The 27,153-nt window shown below is 46.5% G+C and overlaps 1 protein-coding gene across 1 annotated transcript in view; it reads left to right on the top strand.

Moving 5' to 3' along the window:
- KLHL21 (kelch like family member 21) overlaps positions 1-17,907 on the top strand; it is an 81,135-nt gene extending 63,228 nt beyond the window's left edge. Inside the window, exons 3-5 of the mRNA XM_082273315.1 lie at positions 4,103-4,508; positions 16,896-16,968; positions 17,316-17,907. Of these exons, the coding sequence (XP_082129441.1) occupies positions 4,103-4,508; positions 16,896-16,968; positions 17,316-17,633 (797 nt within the window). The 3' untranslated portion in view covers positions 17,634-17,907. The remainder of the gene's footprint in view (positions 1-4,102; positions 4,509-16,895; positions 16,969-17,315) is intronic.
- Positions 17,908-27,153: the final 9,246 nt, after the last annotated feature.

The following is a 27,153-nucleotide window of genomic DNA, read 5'->3' as shown; positions in this document are numbered from 1 at the left end:
GATGTCCCCGGAGACTGCCTGGAGCAGATGCGGAACTGAGGAGCTGCTATGACAGCCGATATTACTGTATTAGCTGCTCCATCTGTGCATGGATTCATACAATGTCTATTATTCCACAGCTGGGCTCTCCAAATTTTTCAGTATGGGGGCCACATCATAAAAATGTACAAATCATCACAGGCTGAAAAAAAAAATAGTTTTATAAATAAATGACTACATTTTACTTGGTGGAGGGGGGATTATTTGGTGGGGGTTGTTTTTAAGGGGTTGGAATTGGCCCCTTAGTTCCAGTGAAGGGAACTCTTAAGCAATCAGCATACCGAGACATTTTGGACAATTTCATGCTCCCAATTTTGTGGGAGGAGTTTGGGGATGGCCCCTTCCTGTTCCAACATGACTGCGCACCACTGCACAAAGCAAGGTCCATAAAGACATGGATGAGCGAGTTTGGGGTAGAGGAACTGGACTGGCCTGACAATAGAACATCTTTGGGCTGAATTAGAGCGGAGAATGCAAGCCAGGCCTTCCCGTCCAATATCAGTGCCTGGCCTCAGAAATGCGCTTCTGGAAAAATGGTCAAACATTCCCATAGACCAACCTTTTTCAACCTTTTCAACACAGAGGAACCCTTGAAATAAATTTTCGGTCTCAGGGAACCCCTGCTAAAATTACTACATCTACAACCCATGATACATTAGTGTGATGGTCAGTGGGATGAATGCTCCTTACACTTGTGGTCATTGGGAAGAATTTACCCCCTTACAGCTAGATAAAAAATCAATGGTGTCAGTGGCAACATATCTGAGAGGCAGAAGTTGCTCATTGCTCAAGGAACCCCTAGCAACCTCTGGAGGAATTCTAGGGTTCCATGGAACCCCGGTTGAGAAACCCTACCATAGACCCTACTAAACCTTGTGGACAGCCTTCCCAGAAGAGTTGAAGCTGTTATAGCTGCAAAGGGTGGGCCAACTCAATATTGAACCCTACGAACTAAGACTGGGATACCATTAACCACTTGCCGACCAGTTACGTTGACTGTACTGCGGCAAAGTGGCTCGTTCCCGTCCTACGTCGCTGGACTCCTCCCCTTGTGGGCGGCGCGCGCGCACGCCGCCGGAGGCTCGCGCGCACGCCGCCGGAGGCTCGCTCCCGCTGTATTCAGTCACAGCGGGAGTCGGGCCAGGGGAGGAGCGCAGCGATCGCCGCTGCTCTTTCCCGATCATCGGGGAATCGAGTCTGGAGATCCGCCCGCTTGTGTAAACAAAGTGGGCAGATCTCCTAAGTGACAGGCAGGGTCAGATTGCAGGGTTCAGCATAGCTGAACCTGCGATCTGTCCCTGTGTCACTCAGTCACCTCCCCCCCCCACACATCTCATTAAGCACCAGGCATACATTCAGTGGTGTATTTAGGTTTTGTGCTGCCCTAGGCCTGACTAAACTTGTGCACCCCCTAATTTACATATGACCCACCCCTTCCTGTAACGGCCACACCCTTTACTGTTTACGACCCGCCCTGTCATCTGTGAACCACAGACCACAAGTCTATCAGTGCCCATCAGCATAGCCTCATCAGTTCCCATACGTTCAGCCTCATTAGTGCCCATCTGTGCAGCCTTATCAGTGCCGCCTCATTACTGCCCATCAGTGCAGCCTCATCATTGACCGCTTTATGGGGGTGCCAGACCGATTTGCCTCCTGGACTCTGCCCTCTGGCCCAATTCACCCCATAAGACTGGTACTATATTAAAAGTGTAGCGCAAGCCGGCGGAGACCCTTTTCGTGCGGGACCCGGGAGGAGGCTGTTTTTTTTTGTGCAGGGTACAGCTTTTTTGCTGCCCCCCTGCAAAGTGCCGCCCTAGGCCTGGGCCTTGTTGGCCTAGGCCAAGATACAGCACTGCATACATTAACCCCTCCCTCTCCAATAAAATTAACCTCTTCCCTGCCAGTGTCATTTTTACAGTAACAGTGCATATGTATAGCACTGATTACTGCAGTAATGTCACTGGTACCTCCAAAAGTGTCAAAAATGTCAGTCAAGGGTCCGATCGGTCCGCCGCAATGTCGCAGTCCCGCAAAAAAAATCGCAGATCGCCGCCATTACTCGTTAAAAAAAAAACACCAAAAATGACAGAAATTTTCCCTTAGTAAACGCAATAACTTTTGCGCAAACCAATCAAAATACGCTTATTGCGATTTTTTTTTTTTTTTTTTACCAAACATATGTAGCAGAAAACAAATTGGCCAAAAATGTAAAAAAATTTCGATTTTTTTTTTTACATTTTTGGGGGGGGGGGGGGGGGGGGGATTTCTTATAAAAAAATTTGAAAAATATTGTTATTTTTTCAAAATTTACGCTCTTTTTTTTGTTTATAGCGCAAAAAGTAAAAATCGCACAGGTGATCAAATACCACCAAAAGAAAGCTCTGTTTGTGGAAAAAAAGGACGTAAATTTTGTTTGGGTACGGCGTCGCACGACCGCGCAATTGTCTGTTAAATTCGCACAACGCCGAATCGCAAAAAGTGGCCTGGACGTAAGACAGCAAAATCCTCCGGTGGTAAAGTGGTTAAAGTTCATGTGTGTGTAAAGGCAGGCGTCCCAATACTTTTAGTAATATAGTGCATATTTGTATGCTAACCGCGCTGAGTCATGTGTCAATACATGGGACAACTAGTGGGTAGAACACGTCCAACTCAAATTGGTAAAAAAAAAAGAATCCCAAATCCTTTTAGTTCGCCAAAAGTTAGTAAATCTCGAGCTGCTCCTTTTTGGAGGGGGCCCTTTAATTGTGCTACTTCAGTCCTTGCAAGAATTTATACAACCCCCAAGCCCTAATGAAGAGGCAATGTCCTGTCTCCTGAAACGTATTGTCTTTTTAAGTATCTGATGAACAATTACAAGTTTTCCTTGGACTCCTTAATGGTTTGGCCCTCTTCATGCTAGGGTGACACTGTCACCTCAGTGACCTCACCAGGGCCATTAATTGGTTTGACACCCAGCAATATTGCACCACTAATTATTGGTATTCCATGCACTTGTTTTGATACATGTTCCAGGTTTCTATTACTGTCCTTGTCCCCACTGGTAAGATTCACTGTGTGTGCCCTGGTAATAAGGGAAAATGTCTTGGAAATTGACAGCAGAATAGCAATAAAAGGGAAATCCCGCAATGGGACATTGAAGAGATTTCCTCTCACTTCCCGTTGTTTCTACAGGACAGGAATTTTAATGAAGTCTCTCCAATAGGACACCAATGTTGGCTTTGCTGGCCATACATGTTTGAATGTACAATCTTCTTTAGATCTAAAAAAAGCACAAGACTGTGCGAGGGCCAGGGATTTTCTTCAGCGGGAACGCAGGGGACTGCAGTCCCAGCACTGAATGCATGCAATGACCAGGGGTGCTAGGGTGTGCTGGAGGGTTTATTGATGCTGGCTTCTGAGGGATATATTGTTGCTGGGGGGGGTCTATTTTTACATGGTGATCCATTGTTTTTGGTGGGGATTTATTATTGCTGGGGGGTCAATTGCTGCTGGACGCGATCTACTGTTGAGGGAGGGGTCTATTGTTGCTGGCTGTTGGAGAGTCTATTTTGGCTGGGGTGGTATTTTGTTGCAGGGGATGTATTGTTGCTGGGGGGGACGGGGTCTGTTGTTGCTGGTGGGGGGGGGGGTCTGTTTTACTGCTTGTTATCATTGACACATTCCATACAAATTAATTAGAACCACAAAAAGATACTTGGCTCTGTGTTCTCTGGAAGGTGGGTAGGGGGTAGAACCAAGGCACGTTGCTGGGATGTGGATAGAGGGTGAAACCAAGGGACGGTGCTTGGAGGTGGGCAGGGTAGGGGGTGGAACCAAAGGATGGTGCTGGGAGGTGGGTGGAACCAAGGGTTGGTGCTGGGAGGTGGGTAGAGGGTGCAAACAAAAAGTGACTTAGAAGGAGGGGGGGGGGGGTTGTTCCTCTGACAAAAAAAAGCCCTGGCGAGGGCCTACCTTGTTGGGTGCTCCTCTTCCCTGTTTTTTTCTTTTTTTTTTAGGCAGGCTTGACTGTGTATTTTGCCTAGACATACATGTTTAATGCCTCTTATATTGTGTGTTTCAGGTGGCTCTGATGGCTCCCGGCTATACAACTGCGTTTGGCGGTATAACTCCAGCGTGAACGAATGGACAGAGGTCTCTCCCATGCTGAAGGCCCGGGAATATCATAGCTCCACGGTGCTGAAAGGGCTGCTTTACGTCATCGCGTCAGACAGCTCAGAGCGCTACGACCACAGCACAGACTCCTGGGAATCGCTCAGACCTATGATGTACCCCATGGACAACTGCTCCACCACCTCCTGTCGGGGCAAGCTTTACGCCATCGGGTCGCTGGAAGGCAAAGAGACTATGGTCATGCAGTGCTATGACCCTGACACGGACTTGTGGTCATTGGTGAACTGTGGTCTACTCCCCCCCTGGTCATTTGCACCAAAAACTGTGACCCTGAATGGATTAATTTATTTTGTCAGGTGAGTCTTTGGAGTATTGGTATATAACCCATCTGGGGGAAAGGGCACCCCTTTGTTTTAATTGAAGGGTGTAAGGAAACACCATTTTCAGTTATGTTAGAAGTTCCTCGTTAATTGATAGAAACCAGAGATGATTGGGATGTGGGCCAAAATGCCAAATGGGGTAGATGTGTGGTCTCTCAAGTGTGGCCTTCAATCTACTGGGAACACCATAGCTTTATGGAAACCAAATTTACAGATAAGTCCCAGATGATGTGACTTTAAAGAGGAACTTCTAGTGTTTCAAAAGCTAAAAGTCATCAGCTACAAATCCTATAATAGTATTCAGGCACTTATGGCACTTTTCCACTGCAAGTACCGGCTAGTACCGGCTCGGCTCTACTCAGCCAGGTTTGCTTTTCCACTGCAGTACGGCATGGTATAGTGTCGGAACGGTTTGGTACGGTACGGTATAGGTTTGCTTTTCCACTAAAGTAGTACTAAAGTTAAGTGGGTGGGATAACAACGGGGTGGGTGGGATTCTCTGACCAATCAGTGGCTAGTAGTGACTGCATGCAAAGGATTGTGGGATATGGTACCAGTTGGAACCACAATCGAGTAGGTACTGTTTTTTCATAGCCGTACCGTACCGTTCGGTTCCATGCAGTGGAAAAGCAAACCTATACCGTACCGTACCGAACCGTTCCGACCCTATACCATGCGGTACCAGCAGTGGAAAAGCACAAAAGCGTGCCGAACCGATACGGTTCCATGCAGTGGAAAAGCGCCATTAGTAGCCCATGAAGTCCAGCACAGTCCTCCCAATGCTGATTCTTCTCTTTGCTGTTGGATCTCTGGTGCCACCATTTTGGATTTGGGAGTTGACTGTGAATGATGTAACTTCTGTGGGTTGAATGCTCATTGGGCACCCAATGGCCACAGATCAAAGACCCATGCATACAAACAAACAAGAAAAGCACACACTAAGTGCAGTAGAGTTAAAAGCTTTAATGTTAAAATCAAATGCAAATTGGCCACTCCCAAAAATAAAATTGAAAAAGCATGTACTCAACACTCCCAGCATGGACGCCTCTCTGAGTTCACACTTGTAGTCCTGGATAGCCGTGCTGTCAGGTGGAGGACAGACCAGAGCTCTGTACACAGGCACAGTGTGTTGCAGGGGATCTCCTTGATATCGCATGTGGGTGGAGCAGTGGGTGTGGCTACGCATTTCGAAGGACCTCTTTCTTTGTGAAGCCTCTCGCCCTGCACACGAGGGTACCTTTTCTTGTGTATGCGCTCACTAATGCCTGGAACCAGGTGGGGCCTTAGTCATGTAGATTCAACATTAAGGTGGAATACCGCCTTAGAAGTGAGCCATACACCGTGTGCAGCTGTGTAACAACATGCAACTTCCTCCTGTGAAAACACTCCATCCCATGTTGCTGCACACCTTGCCTTCCAGAATTTAACATTTAGAGAGGGGACACCGATGAGCTTGTACCCCACTCCACCAGTCCATCATTTCTGTGCCACCTCACTCCCAGTGACAGAATGGGGTCCCACTGTGCACTAAGCGTGAACCTCATGCCTGCCCTTAATTAACCGCATACGTTCCTGTCCCTGTGGCTAGTTCCATGGGATCCCTGTACCGTGGGTTTGGTCCCGATTGCTTTTGCGGCACCAACTGCTAGGGAGAGAATCAGAGCACTGTCCCCCTCCCTACTGGAAGAGCTGTCACCCATGCCTAGCACCACTCTCTGCTGTCTGGCTGCTATTACATTCCCACCAGTCCATGTTTATTCTTTGCAACTTTGCACTTGCCGCCAACTCCTTTGCTGAGATAATCCTTCATGATGGTCCTCTGTTCCTTCCTCTTCACCCCCGTATGTGCTTACAGGCCCTGTTCTTCTAGATATGCCATTTACCGCCATGCCCCCTTTTACAGTAACTTCAGACCAAGGTTTAACAGTTAACAAAAACTTTACTGAGCACACTCTCGCCATTACAGTCCAACAGTGCATCAACAGTCTATTCCTAACTAATGACACACAAGCAGCCCATTGCATACCTTCCCCAGATATTAGTCCACAAAGGTGGAAGAGAGTCCTGGGCCTGGTGGACCCCCCTAGAGGGTGCTTTGCAGGTAGCAGTTACATATAACAGTTGCATGCTTTGGAGTGAGCCTCCTACGTCTCCTTCCTATGTGGCCATGACAAAAAGCCCCCTGTGCAGAGCCTTCCCCCTTTTTATAAGCAGCACTGGGTGGAGGGCCAAGCCCAGAAAAGACTGGGAAACAGCAGAACCTAGCTTAACCCCTACCTACCTGAGCAGAATGGAATATCTATCTAACATAGCAACAGCAGTTGTAAGCACCTGCTCACAGCAGTGATGATGGGTAGCAAAGCAAGAACCAAGTTCACCATAATGTTAGAATGCATGGCTCAGTTCCGCTTGCAAGGAGAAATATGGTGGCTACATGTTATTGGACATCATTGCACTAGAGTGGAGAGAAGCTGGAGGGTTGATGTAGTTGAGTGGTAGACAAACTAATGCAGACTTCTCAATCTCTCTAGTCAAATCTAGCGGTCATTATGTAAGTTAAAGTGAACCTGTTACACCAAAACATGTCCAACTAACACAAGACTCTGAGTGGTGTCTCCACAAGTTTTAGGTAAATCTTTTTCAGTAGGACCTGGAAGTTCTCAGCAGGCAATCTTCCATTTAAACTCTAACTTGGAAGTTCTAGCACCCCACGATGCGTTGTTGGAACACCATTGCTTTGAAGGTACAATATGGGATTGCAAGGTAAAGCAAATAAGTCCCTTAACAGGCAAAAGTCTAAGCAGGCATGTTGGAGTATTATTAGTGGTTTTTGCATGACCGGTTAAGTCTTAGAACATATTCCTGGCCATTGCCCAGCCTTGGCTGTGGGTTCCGGCACTTAGCACGTTGTTGTCTGCTTCATTCAATGAAGGCTTTAATGTTCTAATTAATAGCGGACCAGATATTTCACTTCTTGACTTCAGTCTGGCTCCTGACACAGGTCTGCTTCCTATCATCTATAAACACGAGGCGAGTCTGCCTCTGTCCTCCCTGGTTACTGCCGTTCCTTTATTTTGTGCAGAAGTCACCTTGTTACCATGTAGCTACAAAACTGACTTGATCAAAGCCAAACTCAAGGCAGAAAATATTTACCCCTGCAGTGCCCCCCCCCCCAATACTGCAAAGGGTAAATGCTTGTTATGTCAAGGGGGAGTAAAGGGATATGGCGTAATCCTTCCCTTTTCCTTGCTCTGGCAGGCTTCCTCCAACTGAATGTCAGTTCTCCCAAAGCTAACCAAACACTTGTAGAATTTTGTTATAAATGTTTTTAGGAACATTCATTCAATTTGTGGGCGGTGCCTCCTGTTTGCGCCAGATGAACCCATTACTCAATCCATGGAGTCCGTCCAAAGCACAGGGCTCACCCAGGATCACTCGCAGGCCATGAGTAACAACAAGAGCCCTTGCAGGGCCCATGGATTCAATTTATGAGTTAGCCCACCTTTTGCAGCTATAGCAGCTTCAACTCTTCTGGGAAGGCTGTCCACAAGGTTTAGGAGTGTCTATGGGAATGTTTGACCATTCTTCCAGAAGTGCATTTGTGAGGTCAGGCACTAGTGTGGACGAGAAGACCTGGCTTGCAGCCTCTGCTCTAATTCATCCCAAAGATGTTATATCGGGTTGAGGTGCAGGCCAGTCAGGTTCCTCCACCCCAAACTCACTCATTCATGTCTTTATGGACCTTGCTTTGTGCTCTGGTTCAAATCATTTGGTGAAGTTTGGGGCACAGCGGTCCCAATTGTTTTGATTGGGTGATAAATCGAGGTCTATAGGACAGCACCCAACATCCCCAAATAGAAGTTCCAATGAAACAAAACGTTCAAATGTGTTGAAACCTGCCCCAGTTGCTCATGTTCTCCTCGGTTCTGCACCTTCCTCCACTGCCAAAAACAGCAGCAACCCTGCTTAGGAGGGGAAAGTTGTTTGTGGGGATTACTCTGACTCTTCTCCTTCCTCCGGACTCTTCAGTATCAGACGGGGCTACGTTCATGTGACCCTAACATTATTGGTGGCGCCCAGACCTAGAAGCAAGCCATACACCCTGGAGTCTCTGTATCATAACCTGAAGCTGTCATACAGGTGGCCTCCTGGTCCAAGGATACTTACACATGCTCAGGATGTGACCACAGAGCAGTGTCCCGCTCCACCAGTCTAGTTTCACTCTGCCACCTATTTCCCAGTGACAGAATAGTTTCCAGTCGGGCACCAGCGCGGATGCCATGTGCGCGCATAATTAACTCTTTTCTCTTCCGTACCATGCAGCTAGGTCCCTAGGGTCTCAGCCATATGAGTCCAGTCCCGTTTGCTGGGGCACCGATCACTTCCTTCACTTGGCATGAGATCTGTCACCCCTGCCGGTACCGCTCTCCTGGTGTCTGGCTGTCATATCTTCCTTCTCTTGTACTTGTTACCCCTGGCAATGGCATGTCATCACTTCACTCGCATGTGTTCATTACAGGTCCTGTTCTTCCATATGCCATTATCACCATGGGCCCCTTTGAGTAACTTCAGACCAGGCATTACAAAGTTTCAAAAGCTTTACTGAAAACTCTAAGCATAACAGTTCCAAAACAAAATGCACAGACTTTTCCTTAAACCAGAGGTCTCCAAACTTTACAAGGGGGCCAGTTAACTGTCCTTCAGATTTTAGGGGGCTGGACTGTGGCCATTGGGAGTAGAAATTGTCCTGGCTTTACTGGGAGTAAACTATGCATCTTTGGTATTTAGGGGAGGAATAGTGCCCCATCTTAGATGCCAGTGAGAGGAATAATGCCCAGTCTTTATTTTTAGTGGGAAGAATAGTGCCCTCATCATTGGTGTCAGTGGGAGGAATAGTGCCCTCATCATTGGTGTCAGTGGGAAGAATAGTGCCCCATCATTGGTATCCTTGGGAGGAAGAGTCCCCTCATTATTGGTGTCAGTGGGCGAAAGAAATAGTGCCCCCCATCATCGGTGTCAGTGGGAGAAAGAAATAGTGCCCCCCATCATCTGTGTCAGTGGAGGAATAGTGCCCCATCATTGGTGTCAGTGTGGAGGGGGGGAATAGTGCCCCATCATCCGTATAGGGGTGGGGGGGGGATAGTGCAGCATCATTGGTAGCAGGGGGAGGAATAGTGCTCCATCATTGGTATCAGTGGGAGGAATAGTGCCCCATCATTGGTGTCAGTGGGAGGAATAGTGCCCCATTATTGGTGTCAGTGGGAGGAATAGTGCCCCATCATTGGTGTCAGTGTGGAGAGGGGGGGGGGGTAGTGCACCATCATCCGTATCGGGGTGGGGGGGAATAGGGCAGCATCATTGGTGTCAGTGGGAGGAATAGTGCCCCATCATTGGTGTCAGTGGGAGGAATAGTGCTCCATCATTGGTGTCAGTGGGAGGAATAGTACCCCATCATTGGTGTCAGTGGGAGGAATAGTGCCCCATTATTGGTATCAGTGGGAGGAATAGTGCCCCATCATTTGTGTCAGTGGGAGGAATAGTGCCCCATCATTGGTGTCAGTGGGAGGAATAGTGCTCCATCATTGGTGTCAGTGGGAGGAATAGTGCTCCATCATTGGTGTCAGTGGGAGGAATAGTGCTCCATCATTGGTGTCAGTGGGAGGAATAGTACCCCATCATTGGTGTCAGTGGGAGGAATAGTGCCCCATTATTGGTATCAGTGGGAGGAATAGTGCCCCATCATTTGTGTCAGTGGGAGGAATAGTGCCCCATCTTTGGTGTCAGTGGGAGATATAGTGCACTATTGTTTGTACCAGTGGATGGAATAGATCCCTGTCTTGGTGTCAGTTTGAGGAATAGTGCCCCATTGTATGTGTCAAGGGAAGAAGGAGTGCCCCGTTGTTGTCACCTCCAGGAAATGTACTCCATTGGTGGTGCCAGTGGAAGGAATAGTGTTTTGTATCAGTGGGAGGAAAAGTACCCTAAGGGCGGGAAAAAGGCAAGCAAAGGGCAGCATCTGGCTCCCAGGCTGCATTTAGGGATTCGTTTAAGGCAGTGGTCTCCTAACTCAGACTTGTGGCCTGCAAAGTTAAGAGTCCATACACAGCAGAGTCCACAGTGGCAGATCTCTAGAGCTGGTCTTCTTCAGGGAGGACTGCAGGTCCCAGCAATCCCCATATATGTGGAAGGTTCCTAGAGGCAGATGAGGCTCTCTCTAGTAGCTGCAGCAGCTCTGTTATGTGGCTGGAGATTACATGCTGTTCTGTCTGTGTCTTCTCTCCCATGCAGACTGTGTGACTGGGCAAAGCCCTCACCCATTTTATTATCAACACAGGTTAAAAGGCAGGGCTCAAGAAAAGTGTAGGAAATAGGTTAACTGTTTTCATCCCGGCTGGGGCAGCAGTTGTCTCACCAGCCAGCATTTCTACCTGCTTATAACCCAACCAAAAAGACCTTGTGGAACAGACTGTGCATTTACCTCCCAACCGTTCTCTAATGTCTACGATCGGCTTGGTGTTTAGAAGCAGCTTTAGGCTGCCGAGTCTATGTTGGGTGACTGTGTCCTTGGCAGGAACTTCAGTTTTTCTATTTTGGAAGACGGAGCTGTTGGCTAAAGTTACACTTCAAGGAAGCAAAGCCGTTCCAACGCCACATTCTTTTTCTGTTACACTTCTAACAAGCTCCGCCTTTTTCACCTACGACCGAAAGTCCTTCTTACTGTTTTCGTGCTATAAATATCAGAAACTGTAGGAAGCTAAACAACCTCGTCTTGGCATCTCCGTCTACCCAACCAAGAACAGAGCGTTCCCTCATACACCCAGAATATAAACATACATGGAGGCTGCGAGGCTCCGTATACGGCCTGCCAGGCATTCGTGTCTTGCTGGGACAAATCCCACGTGTCTTCTCTGTGGGGAGGTTGGAGTAAATGTCATTGTGTTATAGTCACCATGGCTGGCTATTCTTAAGACGACAGCTGAAGAGCCCCTCTGCCAGTTACAGCTAATTCCGCTCACCTGTTCCCGCCACACACGCGTCTCCTAGAATAAAACCCGATCAGGTTCCTTGGGTGCTTAAAAATATTTAATCCGGCACTGCTGTCCTGTAGATCATTAATTTGAGATAGAAATCCAGGCGGACAGTTATTACACAGATGAAATGCATACTGTGTATAGCAGCAGTTTTAATTATCATACTGATCTGTGCTTTTGTCCATCCAGCGCTGAGGTTTACACAGCTCTGCTGCACAGCACAGCCAGGTGGTTGACACCATTAACAGTTATAAGTGACACTAAACAATATCTTTATTCTCCAAAAAATAATCCATACACATCCACTACTTCCTGGCCTTCAATATGTTTTTCAGTAAAATTTTTTCTTACTATATTTTGCTGCCTCCTCTAATGTCTTTTGTGAGCTCCCAAACCTCTCTTTTTTCAGGCAGAGTGGCTACATTTCTACATCCAGTGGGACCAAGGCAGGGTGGCTACGTTCCTACATACAGTGAGACCAAGGCAGGTTGACTACATTCCTACATACAGAGGGACTAAGGCAGAGTGGCTATGTTCCTACATACAGTGAGACCAAGGCAAGGTGGCTAAGTTACTACATACAGTGGGACTAGGGCAGCTTGACTACATTCCTACATACAGTGAGACTACAGCAGGATGGCTACGTTCCTACATACAGTGGGACCAAGGCAGGGTGGCTACCTTACTACATACAGTGGAACCAGGGAAGGGCAGCTATGTTCCTACATAGTGAGACCTGGTTAGGGTGGCTATGTTCCTATATACAGTGAGAACAAGGCAGGGTGGCTATGTTCCCACATGCAGGTGGACCAAGGCAGGGTGGCTACGTTTCTACATACAGAAGGACCAAGGCAGAGGGCCTACGTACCTACATACTGTGGACCAAGGCAGGGGGCTTAGGTTCCTACATACAGTGGGACCAGGCAGCAAGCCTACATACCTACATACAGGGAGACCAGGGCAGGGTGGCTACATTCATATATGCTGTGGGACCACAGCAGGACCGCTTCTTTCTTACATACAGTGGGACCACAGCAGGACGGCTTCTTTCTTACATACAGTGGGACCAGGGCAGGGCGGCTATGTTCCTGCATACAGTGGGACCACAGCAGGACAGCTTCTTTCTTACATACAGTGAGACCTGGTTAGGGTGGCTATGTTCCTATATACAGTGAGAACAAGGCAGGGTGGCTATGTTCCTTTATACAGAGGGACCAATGCAGAGGGCCTATGTACCTGCATACAGTGGACCAAGGCAGGGGGCCTAGGTTCCTACGTACAGTGGGACCAAGGCAGGGGGCCTATGTACCTACATACAGGGAGGCCAAGGCAGGGTGGCTACGTTCATACATACAGTGGGACCACAGCAGGACGGCTTCTTTCTTACATACAGTGGGACCAAGGCAGGGTGGCTACGTTTCTACATACAGTGGGACCAGGGATGGGCGGCTATGTTCATACATACAGTGAGATCTGGTTAGGGTGGCTATGTTCCTACATACAGTGAGATCTGGTTAGGGTGGCTATGTTCCTAATATACAGTGAGAACAAGGCAGGATGGCTATGTTCCCAAATATAGTGGGATTAAGGCTGAGTGGCTATGTTCCTACATACAGTGGGACCAAGGCAGGGTGGCTACGTTCCTACATACAGGGAGACCAAGGTAGGGTGGCTACGTTCCTACATACAGTGGGACCACAGCAGGACGGCTTCTTTCTTACATACAGTGGGACCAGGGCAGGGCGGCTACATTCCTACATACATTGAGACCAGGTTAGGGTGGCTACGTTCCTACATACAGTGAGAACAAGGCAGGGTGGCTATGTTCACACATACAGTTGGACCAAGGCAGGGAGCTATGTTCACACATACAGTTGGACCATGGAGAACGAACGTAGCCACCCTCTAACATAAAATCAGATTGCAGCAGCACAAAAAAAAGAAAATTGGAGGAGGCCGAGAGCAAATGAAAGGCCCTTCTTGAATTAACAATACATACTAGAATAGAATTTTTGATAACAGTGTTTACTCCCACTTTAAGGACTATAGCAATGCCCTCTCTCCAACCCAAACCAGCTGACTGGCCAGAGAAACAACAGTAGACTAAATAGGTAATCTCTTGAAAAAGTATTCACACCCCTTGAAATTTTCCACATTTTGTCATGTAAGTCTCAGGCAGAGTGGCTATGTTCCTACATACAGTGAGACCAGGGCAGGTTGACTACATACAGTGAGACCAAGGCAAGGTGGCTACATTCTACATACAGTGGAACCAGGACAGGGCAGCTATGTTCCTACATAGTGAGATCTGGTTAGGGTGGCTATGTTCCTACATACAGTGAGACTAAGGCAAGGTGGCTACATTCTTACATACAGTGGGACCAAGGCAGGGTGGCTACATTAGGGTGGCTACATTCCTACATACAGTGAGACCAAGGCAGGGGGCCTACGTACCTACATACGGTGGGACCAAGGCAGGGTGGCTATGTTTCTACATACGGTGGGACCAAGGCAGGATGGCTACGTACCTACATACAGTGAAACGAGGGCAGGGCAGCTATGTTCCTACATAGTGAGACCTGGTTAGGGTGGCTATGTTCCTATATACAGTGAGACTAAGGCAAGGTGGCTACATTCCTACATACAGTGAGACCAAGGCAGGGGGCCTACGTACCTACATAAGGAGGGAACAAGGCAGAGTGGCTATGTTTCTACATACAGTGAGACCAAGGCAGAGTGGCTATGTTTCTACATACAGTGAGACCAAGGCAGGGGGCCTACGTACCTACATACGGTGGGACCAAGGCAGGGGTGGCTATGTTCCTACATACACTAGGACAAAGGCAGGATGGCTACATTCCTACATACAGTGAGACCAAGGCAGGTTGACTACATTCCTACATACAATGGGACCAAGGCCGGGTGGCTTTGTTCCTACATACAGTGAGACCAAGGCAAGGTGGCTACGTTACTACATACAGTGGGACCAAGGCAGGTTGACTACATTCCTACATATAGTGAGACTACAGCAGGATGGCTACGTTCCTACATACAGTGGGACCAAGGCAGAGTGGCTATGTTCCTACATACAGTGGGACCAAGGCAGGATGGCTACATTCCTACATACAGTGAGACCAAGGCAGGTTGACTACATTCCTACATACAATGGGACCAAGGCCGGGTGGCTTTGTTCCTACATACAGTGAGACCAAGGCAAGGTGGCTACGTTACTACATACAGTGGGACCAAGGCAGGTTGACTACATTCCTACATATAGTGAGACTACAGCAGGATGGCTACGTTCCTACATACAGTGGGACCAAGGCAGAGTGGCTATGTTCCTACATACAGTGGGACCAAGGCAGGATGGCTACATTCCTACATACAGTGGAACCAGGGCAGGGCAGCTATGTTCCTACATAGTGAGACCTGGTTAGGGTGGCTATGTTCCTACATACAGTGAGAACAAGGCAGGGTGGCTATGTTCCTACATACAGTGGACCAAAGCAGGGGGCCTACGTACCTACATACAGGGAGACCAGGGCAGGGTGGCTACGTTCATACATACAGTGGGACCACAGCAGGATGGCTTCTTTCTTACATACAGTGGGACCAAGGCAGGCTGGCTATGTTCCTACATAGTGAGACCTGGTTAGGGTGGTTACATTCCTACATACAGTGGACCAAGGCAGGGGGCCTACGTACCTACATACAGGGAGACCAGGGCAGGGTGGCTGCGTTCCTACATACATTGAGACCAGGTTAGGGTGGCTATGTTCCTACATACAGTGAGAACGAGGCAGGGTGGCTATGTTCACACATACAGTTGGACCATGGCAGGGTGGCTGTTTCTACATACATTGTGACCATGGAGAATGTATGTAGCCACTCTCTAACAGAGAATCAGATCACAGCAGCAGCAAAAAAAAAAAAAGAAAATTGGAGGAGGCTGAGACCAGTTGAAAGGCTCTTCTTGAATTAAGAATACATACTAGAATAGAATTTACTCCCACTTTAAGGACTATAGCAATGCCCTCTCTCCAACCCAAACCAGCTGACTGGACAGTGAAAGCGCAGTAGACTAAATAAGTCATCCCTTGAAAAAGTATTCACACCCCTTGAAATTTTCCACATTTTGTCATGTAACAACCAAAAACATAATTGTATTTTATTGGGATTTTATGTGATAGACCGACACAAAGTGGCACATAATTGTTAAGTGGAAGGAAAATGATAAATGGGTTTCACAGATTTATTTGTAAGAAAAATTTGAAAACTGTGGCTGCATTTGTATTCACCCCCCGGATTCAATACTTTGTATAACCGCCTTTCCCTGCAATTACAGCGGCAAGTCTTTTTGGGGATGTCTCTACCAGCTTTGCACCTTCTTCCACATGTTTGCTGTGTCCTCCACATGGCTTCTCACAAACTGCAAACAGGACTTCTTATGGCTTTCTTCCACCGATGGCTTTCTTGTCACTCTTCCATAAAGTGCAGATTTGTGGAGCGCACGACTAATAGTTGTCCTGTGGACAGATTCTCCCACCTGAGCTGTGGATCTCTGCATCTCCTCCAGAGTTCCCATGGGCCTCTTGGCTGCTTTTATGCTTAATGATCTCCTTGCCCGGCCGGTCACTTTAGGTGGACGGCCATGTCTTGGTAGAGTTGCAGTTGTGCCATAATCTTTCCATTTTCCTATGATGGATTGAACAGCACTCCATGAGATGTTCAAAGCTTGGGAGATTTGTTTTTATAACCTAACCCTGCTTTAAACTTCTCCACAACTTTATCTATGACTTGTCTGGTGTGTTCCTTGACCTTCATGATGCTGTTTGATCACTAAGGTTCTCTAACAATCCTCTGAGGGCTTCACAGAACAGCTGTATTTATACTGAGATTAAATTACACACAGGTGGACTCTATTTACTAATTAGGTGACTTCTGAAGGCAATTGGTTCCACTAGATTTTAGTTAGGGGTATCAGAGTAAAGGGGGTGAATACAAATGCACACCACACTTTTCAGATGTTTATTTCCACTAAAATTTTGAAAACCATTTATCATTTTCCTTCCACTTCACAATTATGTGCCACTTTGTGTCGGTCTATCCCATAAAATCCCAATAAAATACATCTACATTTTTGGCTGTAACATGAATGTGCATATTCATGAATGGCCACAACATAAAATGTGGAAAATTTCAAGGGGTGTGAATACTTTTTGAAGGCACTGTATTTACAAGTTACTGATTGGGCCATTGTACCATGAGTTGTAGATGTAAAAATCTATATGTATATGCCGACACCGTTAATAATCCGGTATTCATGTTGCAGGGACGATTCTGCAGAAGTTGATGTCTACAGTCCTCTGGAGAACGAATGGAACAAAATTCCTCCCATGAAGCAGGTATGCATATATCTTAACCACTTTGTCACCACAATGCACCGTTTCATGTCCTAACAATGGCCTTTATTTTGAGAACGTAAATACTGTTGCAGCAGAGAACTTGTAATGTGCACCTGTGTGTGTTCCTAGTTCTCATATCTAGTCCTTATGCTAGGGAAAATCTACTACCAGACTTATTATAGCACATTTATGTGTCCTCTAAGCGGAGAAACTCTGCCACAGTCTACCCAACAGCCTTCCCCATGCTAACCAAATCCAAAAAAGTATATTTGATCTGAAGTCAGGCTTAAAAATATAAAGATATTATTCTGCCTAGGACAGTAATGATGATGTTGTCACTACTGCAGGTTCACGTTGGAGGGAGCCTGGCCGCACTTGGTGGGAAACTGTACGTGTCTGGCGGATATGACAACACCTTTGAGCTATCTGACGTGGTTGAGGCCTACGACCCAAAAACAAAAGAGTGGAACATCATGGGACATCTCCCCCAGCCGACTTTTTGGCACGGCAGCGTCAGCATATTCAGGCAGTTTATGCCTCACACTCAGTACAGCTTTGAAGGCGCCCCCTTGGACAACGCCAACCACGAGCGCAATACAATCAACCTGAACAGACGACGGCAGCACTTGCACAACCACAACCTGAATGAGCTGCATAGACGATAGGAGATAATTCTCATTTCTGCTTAACTTAATGAACTGACCAGAAGGGTAAAGGGCCAACAGGTTCATATGAGGTAACCAAGCACACTACGCCCCTGTAGTTTATTATATGGATGGTTTCTATTTTAATAATATTATATATTTATATATTTGATTTTTTTTTCACGAGTTTATGTGATGTTCTCACTAAAGGTTGCGTTTCCTTTAAAGATATATTTGTGTAAGGGCCAGTTTGCAGCTAAATGAACAGTGGGAGGGGGGACTGCAATGGGTGTGCACACTTCCCCATTTTGGGTGGACCTACTCGAGTGTTTTCATGGCCCACTGCAATGTGTATGTACACTTCCCCATTTGGTGTAGACCTACTCAAGTGTTTTCATGGCCCACTGCAATGGGTGTGCAACACACCCACATTTGGTGTGGACCTACTCGAGTGTTTTCATGGCCCACTGCAATGGGTGTGCAACACAACCCCATTTGGGGTGGACCTACTCGAGTGTTTTCATGGCCCACTGCAATGGGTGTGCAACACAACCCCATTTGGGGTGGACCTACTCGAGTGTTTTCATGGCCCACTGCAATGGGTGTGCAACACACCCACATTTGGTGTGGACCTTCTCGAGTGTTTTCATGGCCCACTGCAATAGGTGTGCAACACAACCCCATTTGGGGTGGACCTACTCGAGTGTTTTCATGGCCCACTGCAATGGGTGTGCAACACAACCCCATTTGGGGTGGACCTACTCGAGTGTTTTCATGGCCCACTGCAATGGGTGTGCAACACACCCACATTTGGTGTGGACCTTCTCGAGTGTTTTCATGGCCCACTGCAATAGGTGTGCAACACAACCCCATTTGGGGTGGACCTACTCGAGTGTTTTCATGGCCCACTGCAATGGGTGTGCACACTACCCCATTTGGGGTGGGCATACTTAGTGTTGCTGATCTCCTACAGTCTCTTTCAGCTACGTCCTGTCTACATGCACTTCAGCATCAGATGCATATTATTACTCGGAGCGAGCTTATAGATGGTGACAACTAGAAATCGTGCCTGGTCAAAGAGCATGGTACCAAGGTATTGTACAGTAGAGTATCACGTACCATAATGCATATACAGTGTGTTGCAGTGCACTGGTTGGCTGCCTTATGACAACGTATGTTAACACTTGCCATAGCCTACCATAGCAGAATGCTTTAGTTTGAATGGGCCCTTAGTCATACCTTAAAAAATGTATGTCCTCAGCTCTGCATCGTTTTTAGTGTATGCAGACATCACAGAGATGATCCACCCTACGGCAACCCCCCCATGGTGTAAACTGCTTGCAAACTGGCCCCATAAGGAAACACTCCTAATCTCCACTGTGTACCCATCCTTTAGATTTATCAATGTAGACCGCTGTTAATGCTCTGTAGAGTTTTTATGGGAGAGCTGAAAGAGATTCATATGAAATATATTTTTGCTAGTAAACGTAAAGAACAAAAATATGTCAAGACACCCCAATGAACATGTTAAGAGTCTTGAGTGTAGAAGATGCTTGTCCTGAGTGTTGTGGTTGTATTTGTGTTGTTTAAAGGAAATGTCCTTGGTGCCTACATGGGGGGGGGACAGCTCTAGCAGCCATTTTGTTTGTGCAAAGGAAAAGACCGGCTGGTAAAGCCCCGTACACACGTACCGATTGTCGGCCGTAACTATTCGGCCAACGTCCGATCGGCCGATTGTCGGCTTGTTAGTATGATGATTCCGACAACCGACTGCGACTTTTCGGCCGAACAAAATCTGGTGTGCATGCTATAAAATTTTTGTTGGCCGTCACCAGAACGGCCGATTGTTCGTCAGTCAGTACAGATTTCGGCCGACAACAGTCAGATGAGCAAGACTGGGCATGCTCAGAGAAGAAAAAACACAGGGAAAGTCAACCATAACATGACATCACTTCTGAAGTTGGTTTCTGTCGGCCAACAAAAGTCCAGTGCAAGTCTAGAGCACATTTCAACCAACAAACAACACTGGACAAAAGATGGCCGATTGTTCGGCCGACAATCGGTGCGTGTGTACGGGGCTTAACTTTATATGTCAGACAACATGAACAACAGGTCCCCGCCTGGGACCTCCTCGATTGGTGCGATATACCTACAAGGCCAGAATTTGAAGTCTCTTTGGATTTATACAGTCTGTGGGGCATAGCATGAGCCCCATTCACCACCACTGATCCGATTTAGGGCTTTGGGACAGCACAACCTTAACATTTTTAAAACTATTTTGTGTATCTAACCAAACCTTAGTGAGGTACGGACTATGTCCTTGCATCACTAAAAGGCCTGCTGCCCTGTTCATTGTCAATCTTCAGAAAAAAGTCACAAACTGAAGCGTTTGGTTAATAAAGTTTAAAATTCAAAATCTGTTGGGTATATTGAAAACAGAAATGTTTGGAGAAAGTCAGGGTCCAGGGTTATTCCCAGTACTTCCTTAGGCGGTGCTATCAACCCTACTCTGAGCTCTGTTTCCTTCTTGTAGAGTATCTCCACCCCTTGTGAGAGCCATGAGGAAAAGGATAGGAAGCGCCAGGGGCCTGGAATTGTCCTATATTATGGCGCTGCAGTGTTTATATTGAATACATTTTGGATCTGATCTATTACCTCATGTTGTGGTGCTCCATTCTCAGACCCACTTTTTTAGGTCTACATTCTGGACTACACACCTAAGGATTCCCTCAGGCGCCTCAGTTTGCAGTGCAGATAAATTGATCGGAGATTGAAGCAACACAAGTTAATAGAATACAAAATGTATTCTAAAGGAAAACCTAATGGAAAACTTTACAAGAACCCAACATGTTTTAAAGGCCAAAACTCACTCCCTTCATCAGGGCTACAGAATACAATGCAAAGGATATATAGAGATCAAATGTGTGGTCTCACAAAATTACAATCAATAAATTCAACTATTTTTTTTTTTTTTTTTAATCACGTTTTTAATATGATTATAGTTGTTCATTTAGTGAGACCACAACTTACATTGATCTATATTGATTGTGTTGTATTTTTTTTTACCCCTGATGGAGGTGAGTGTTGGCCCCCTAAAGCCATTATATTCTTGTATAGTCCTCCATCTGCTTTTACATTGAATACATTTTGGATCTGATCTATTACTCATGGTGTGGTGCTCCATTCTCATACCCACTTTTTTTTTTATGAGATCCATTTGATTAAATTGCAAGGCGCCTAAGGCCCCTTTCACATGAAGGGTCTGATCAGGTCCACCTGTCAGTTTTCAGGAAGACCTGATCAGATGCTTCATTCCTATAGACCAGTGGGTATAAACGGGCTTATGTCTGTTTACACCCACCTACCTCTGGTCCAATCTGGCCTACGACCCGAAAACAAAAGAATGGAACTTCATGGGACATCTCCCCCAGTCAATCTTTTGGCACGGCAGCGTCAGTGTGTTCAGGCAGTTTATGCCTACCACTAAGTACAGGTTTGAAGGCGTCCCCTTGGATAACGCCAACCACGAGCGCAATACAATCAACCTGAACAGACAACGACAGCGCTTGCACAACCACAACCTGAACAAGCTGTGCAGATGATAGGAGATAATTCTCAGGTCTACTTTTCTTAATGAACTGACCAGAAGGGTAAAGGGCCAACAAGTTCATATCAGGTAACCGAGCACACTACTTACGCCTCCTTAGTTTATTACATGGATGATTTCTATTTTATATTTACACATTTGATTTTTTTTTCACGTGTTCACTTGATGTTCTCACTAAAGGTTGTGCTTCCTTTAGAGATCTATTTGTGTAGGGGCAAGTTTGCAGCTAAATGAACTGTAGGGGGACTGCAATGGGTGTGCACACTACCCCATTTGGTGTGGCCCTACTTGAGTGAGTCCTCCTGTCTTGGTGGAGCAGATCGCAGGGCAGTTGGGTGTAAACGGACAGTGGAAGAGTCCATTTACTACCAGCTGCCCTTGGAGCAGAGCAGGGGGCTCAGTCTGCATAAGCGATGCATCATTGGTTGTTATGGTTCTGGCATCCACCTGCTCGGTCCGTTGATCCCCTGCTGATCTCAACAGAGTCCACCCTGAGTGAAAGGGGCCTATAGGGAAGGAGTCATGCTGAAGGACAGTAGCAGGGTTCAGAGTCCGAAATATCCCATTAATCGGGGGAGAAAGTCAAGAAAGGAACTTGCTTTGTTTAAGGTCAGCATTTCTCAACCTTTGCATACTTTTTAAATTACTTTTAAAGTCTAAAATGTAAATGCTACTCATGAATGGAAAACCTGATCCTGGGACAATGCACACAACCACCTTAATTAAAATTATCTGGACATCACTAAGTCAGCAAATTGCAGCTTCAATTTGAAGATTCCCACAGGTGTTTTGCTTTGTGACCTTAGAGTGACGCTGCCATGGGGGAAATCTGGGGAAAGCCCCTGCTGAACTCCCGGAAATGCTAGTTGCCTGGCTATAAAGCCGATCTAATGGCTGTAATCCTTTCCGCTTCAATGACCCCACACAAATTTGCAGATCAGGGGCATAAAAAAAGCCTTATCTGCATACTATTTCCAGCCCGGGTGAAAAAAAACAACATGGCAGCCAGGCATTTTCATGCGGGGTCGGCAATGGCAGTCTCTGGGCATCCTTCAGCATTCACATGGAGAGGAAGACTGTGTTGTGATCAGCTTTCAATGGACTTGTTACCAAGCACTGTAGTGCTGTAGCGAGGCCTGGCACTTGACGTCCCTTATTTCCAGCAGGCCTGTGTACCCCGTACCCTTTAAGTTCCAACAACCTTAGTCTGTGAATGTATCCTTCACAGCGTTTACAAATGTGGAAATGACTATGAAATGCTGCAAATGGAGATTTTGATGGTTTGGATGTTCTTTGAAAGTGTTTAGGACTTTGCCATCACTAGGTTTTGCTTTTAGAGTTCTTGAACATGCCAGACACCCTGCATCTGCCAATCCTTACAATAAGGAGAAGAGTGTTCTCTGTGCCCATCAAGCTTCCTGCAGTGCTCCCGATCAACACAAAAGGAAGCAAATGCCTCTATAAAATATAAAGAAAACTGATACAGAGAGCTGCCACTGCTGACCTCCTCCTGAAGATGCCAGTTGCCTAGCTGTTGCCCCCATATCTGCCTGCTTCCTTCTGGTGAGGGATTTAGAACCAGGGCCGGGGACAAGGGGTGGGTGGGAGTGGCTGCCCTAGGCACAATAGTTTACCGTAGGGATGGGGGCACCTTCCTTCTGTTGCAAGTGAGTTAGGGATCCCCTTAAGCTTGCACATCATGAATAGGACAGGGAAGCGCAGTTTGGCATCTTTGCCCTGCGTGCCTTCCTTCCTTCAAGTCTTTGAGCTGATAATGATTACGGTGGGGTCATAGGCTCAATAGAAGAGTGTCCATCTCTTTTTTGTTTTTCAAGGTCACACAATTCCTTGGATTTACATTAGGCTCAAATAGAAATGAATTAAAAAAAAACTGGAGTGGAAATAAGGGCTTGAGAACACGGTCTTCTTACCAAACGCATGCGTTCTAATGCTAAAGGCTGCATTTGGCCTGCTTTGGGGGCGCACAATTGAGCACGCTCCCAGCACAACACATAGAGACTGATTTAATAAAACTAGAGAGTGCAAAATCTGGTTCAACTATACATAGTAGCCAATTAGCTTGTTAAATTAAGTTGACAAAAAAAAAAAAAAAGAAAAAAACCTGGAAGCTGATTGGCTACTATGCACAGCTGCTCCAGATTTTTACTCTTCTGTTTGAGTAAATCACCCTCATAGGGTCTAGTGCCATGCTGCCACATTATAAGCCCCGTGGTGGGGTGAAACGCGTCGAAGGCACAGCCTAGGTAGCGCCGGGCTTAATAAACTTTCACTTGCCTTACTTGGGCTTTTTCTTTGCTATAAAGTGCATTCAGAGTCGAGACGGGCTCCTTCCTTGTAGTGAAAGTCACCGGAGATAGCAGGATTGGGGACCTGGAGCGGGAACCCTGTGTGTTCTGCTGGGAACGCTCAATCTTGTGACCACAGTCAGCTCTCAGTCACAGTGATCAGAAGCCAGTGGGACAGGGCCCCTTGATCACATGATCTGGTGTTTCGATCTCTTAATGGGACCGCTCCGACCGGCGTAAACGGGCTAAATGGCTCCGCCCACTAGATTTGTGATATCAACTCCTCAAAATCAGAGGCCGTTCTTAGAGTCACTATTACACATTTAAAGGAACGCAAAGCGTGATTGAGACGCTGAGTTTACTGTTGCTGTTATTTAAGACGTTTCAATGCCGCTTGAAGTTTTGTGAGTTTAATAAGCTATTCAGAATGGGTGCACTATGTTTTATATATGCCATGTGCAATCACGGACACAGAACCACACCTATGTACTGTAGCCTATCAATTGCCTCACCTGTGATGTCATAGATTTCAAGAGACACGATAGGCTGTCAGCCTGATCTGCCCACAGAGCACCTCGTACCGAGGGGGCAGGGCTGCACTAAGCAGATCCAAATGGACTGTAGACACAGATAATCTATAATATATATTCTGATTTGTGCCTGAGCTAGGAGGACACGTCTCCGGCGCACTACTTACTGGTTTCTTTAGAAAACCACAAAACGCATTTTATTCGGGAGCTGGAAAAAAAAAACAAAAAAAAAATGTGCAAGTTATCAGATTTTTGTGCTGGGTTTCATGTACTGCCTTATGTTTTATTTTGTAATGTTCAAGATATTTTACATGACCATTGTGCTGTTTGGAATTAAATTTAAATAAAGTTGCAATAATAAAAAAAAAAAAAAAAAACTGATGTCTTTATGGTTTGTAATTTTTTTTTCCTTCTCTTAATTTAAAAAAAGTGGAAATCTACTTTGATGAAGGTGTTGTGTCCAGTAGTAGGAGAGCGACCTTACCAACCGCTCAGTAGCCGCCACCCCTCTCCACCAATCCCTACACTGGCTTCCCATTGCCCAGCGTATTAAATTTAAAATACGAACTACAACATACAAAGCCATTCACAATTAGAGATGGGCTTTGGCGTACTCAGGATCCTAGTCCCAGCCCACCCGCCCGATCCCACCAGGAAGCCGACACTGAAAATGTAACCAATTTACCACCGGAGGATTTTCCTGCTTTACGTCCAGGCCACCTTTTGCAACTTGGCACTGTGCGACTTTAACTGACAATTGCGCGGTCATGCAACGCCGTACCCAAACAAAATTTACGTCCTTCTTTTCCCACAAACAGAGCTTTCTTTTGGTGGTATTTGATCACCTCTGCGCTTTTCATTTTTTGCGATATTAATAAAAAAAGAGCAAAAATTTTGCGAACAAATTGACATTTTCTACTTTGACAATTAAAAAATATCCAATATATTAAATTTTTGTCATATATTTAGGCCAAAATGTATTTAGCTACATGTCTTTGACAAAAAAAATCTCAATGAGCGTATTTTTAACCGCTTTAAGACCGGAAGATTTTACCCCATTCCTGACCAGGCCATAGTTTGCGATTCGGCACTGCGTTATTTTAACGGACAATTGTGTGGTCGTGTGACGCTGTACCCAAATTAAATGTATGTGTTTTTTTCCCCCACAAATAGAGCTTTCTTTTGGTGGTATTTGATCACCTGTGCGATTTTTACTTTTTGCGCTATAAACAAAAAAAGAGCAACAATTTTGAAAAAAATAACAATATTTCTCACATTTTTTTTATATGAAATTCCCCCCGAAAAAAATCTAAAAATCAAAATTTTTTAACATTTTTGGCCAATTTGTTTTCTGCTTCATATTTTTGGTAAATAAAAAAAAAAAAGTGCAATAAGCGTATTTTGATTGGTTTGCGCAAAAGTTATCGCAGCTACTAACTACGGGAAAGATTTATGTCATTTATATGGTTTATTTTTTTTTTACTAGTAATGGCGGTGATCTGCGATTTTTTTTTTTTTTTTTTTCCGCGGGACTGCGACATTGCGGCGGACAGATCGGACCCCTGACTGACATTTTTTACACTTTTGGGGGTACCAGTGACATTACTACACTAATCAGTGCTTTACATATGCACTGTTACTGTAATAATGACACTGGCAGAGAAGGGGTTAACTTTATTGGTGATCAAGGGGTTAAATGTATGCCTGGTGCTTACTGACGTGTGTGGGGGGAGGGGACTGTGTGACACAGACACAGATCGCAGGTTCAGCTATGCTGAATCCTGGTATCTGTCCCTGCCTGTCACTTAGGAGATCCGCCCGCTTTGTTTACACAAGCGGGCGGATCTCCTCACTCGATCCCCGACTATCGGGGAAGAGTGGCGGTGATCACCGCCTCTCCTCCCCTGGCCCAACTCCCGCTGTGTCTGAATACAGCGGGAGTGAGCCTCTGGCGGCGCATGCGCGCCGCCGAGAAGGGGAGGAGTCCAGCGACGTAGGTCTACGTCGCTGGACGATAACGAGCCACTTTGCCGCAGTACTAGCTCAGTGAGCGGTCGGCAAGTGGTTAAATAAAGATGCAATAAAAATAAAAAAAAACCGAGGTCTATATGATTTGTAATTTATTTTTTTTTCTCTTAATTGCAAAAAAGTAGAAAACCACTTTAACCACTTCCTGATCAGCCGCTTCAGTTATGCGGCGGCAGGTCGGCAGCTTCCCATGAATCGCCGTACATGGGAGCGATCCTGGGTTCGCACGCCGACTCGCCCGCAGAGAACCCGACGCACGGGGCCGCCGGGCACCCGCGGTCGCTCCCCGTGAAGAGAGAGAACAGCGGTCTGTTGTTCTCTAAGGATTACAGAGCTCCTGTGACCCTCCTATTTAGGATCACACAATCCAGGGGGAGGCTGGCAGTGGATGGTTCCAGTGTGTCAGCGTGCAGCCGCCAACAAATGCATGTGAGCTGCCTGTTCACAACAGAGATCCTCCGATGGCAGGGAAACCTGGCCCGTCTGTGCAATCATTTGGTGCTCAAGCAGGAACAGCTGACGAGGAACGCTAAGGGTTGCCAAGACAACGCGTTTCAGAGGGCGTGGCCTCCTTCATGTCTCTGAGGCCCGGGTTTCCCTGCCATCAGAGGATTACTGTTGTGAGCGAGCGGCTCACGTGCTGCACGCTGACACACTGGAACCATCCACCTCCAGCCTCCCCCTGGATCCAGCCTGGAGCCCTGACTACTGGGACGGAACCGCAGCTTGACACAGATGCTCTCTGACATGTGAGTGCATAGCGTTATTTTGTTACCTTTTATATATATTGAATAAATCAGGGATTCCCAAACTACGGCCCTCCATCCAGCTGTTGCAGAACTACACGTCCCATGAGGCATTGTAAAACTCTGACATTCACAGACATGACTAGGCATGATGGGAATTGTAGTTCCTGAACAACTGGAGGGCCGTAGTTTGGGAATCCCTGGAATAAATAGTGTTGCACTAGGAGTCGGGGCGCTCTGTCTTTCCTTTATGTTTTTCTGTTGTCAGTCCCCCGCTGGTATTTGGCGCTGCACGGCGCGGTGCGAGTCTTACGGAGTTCACCC

Source organism: Pelophylax lessonae (assembly GCF_965119305.1).
Source record: "Pelophylax lessonae genome assembly, chromosome: 12".
In the NCBI taxonomy this organism is placed as follows: Eukaryota; Metazoa; Chordata; class Amphibia; order Anura; family Ranidae; genus Pelophylax; species Pelophylax lessonae.
This window is presented reverse-complemented; position numbering and strand designations above follow the sequence as displayed.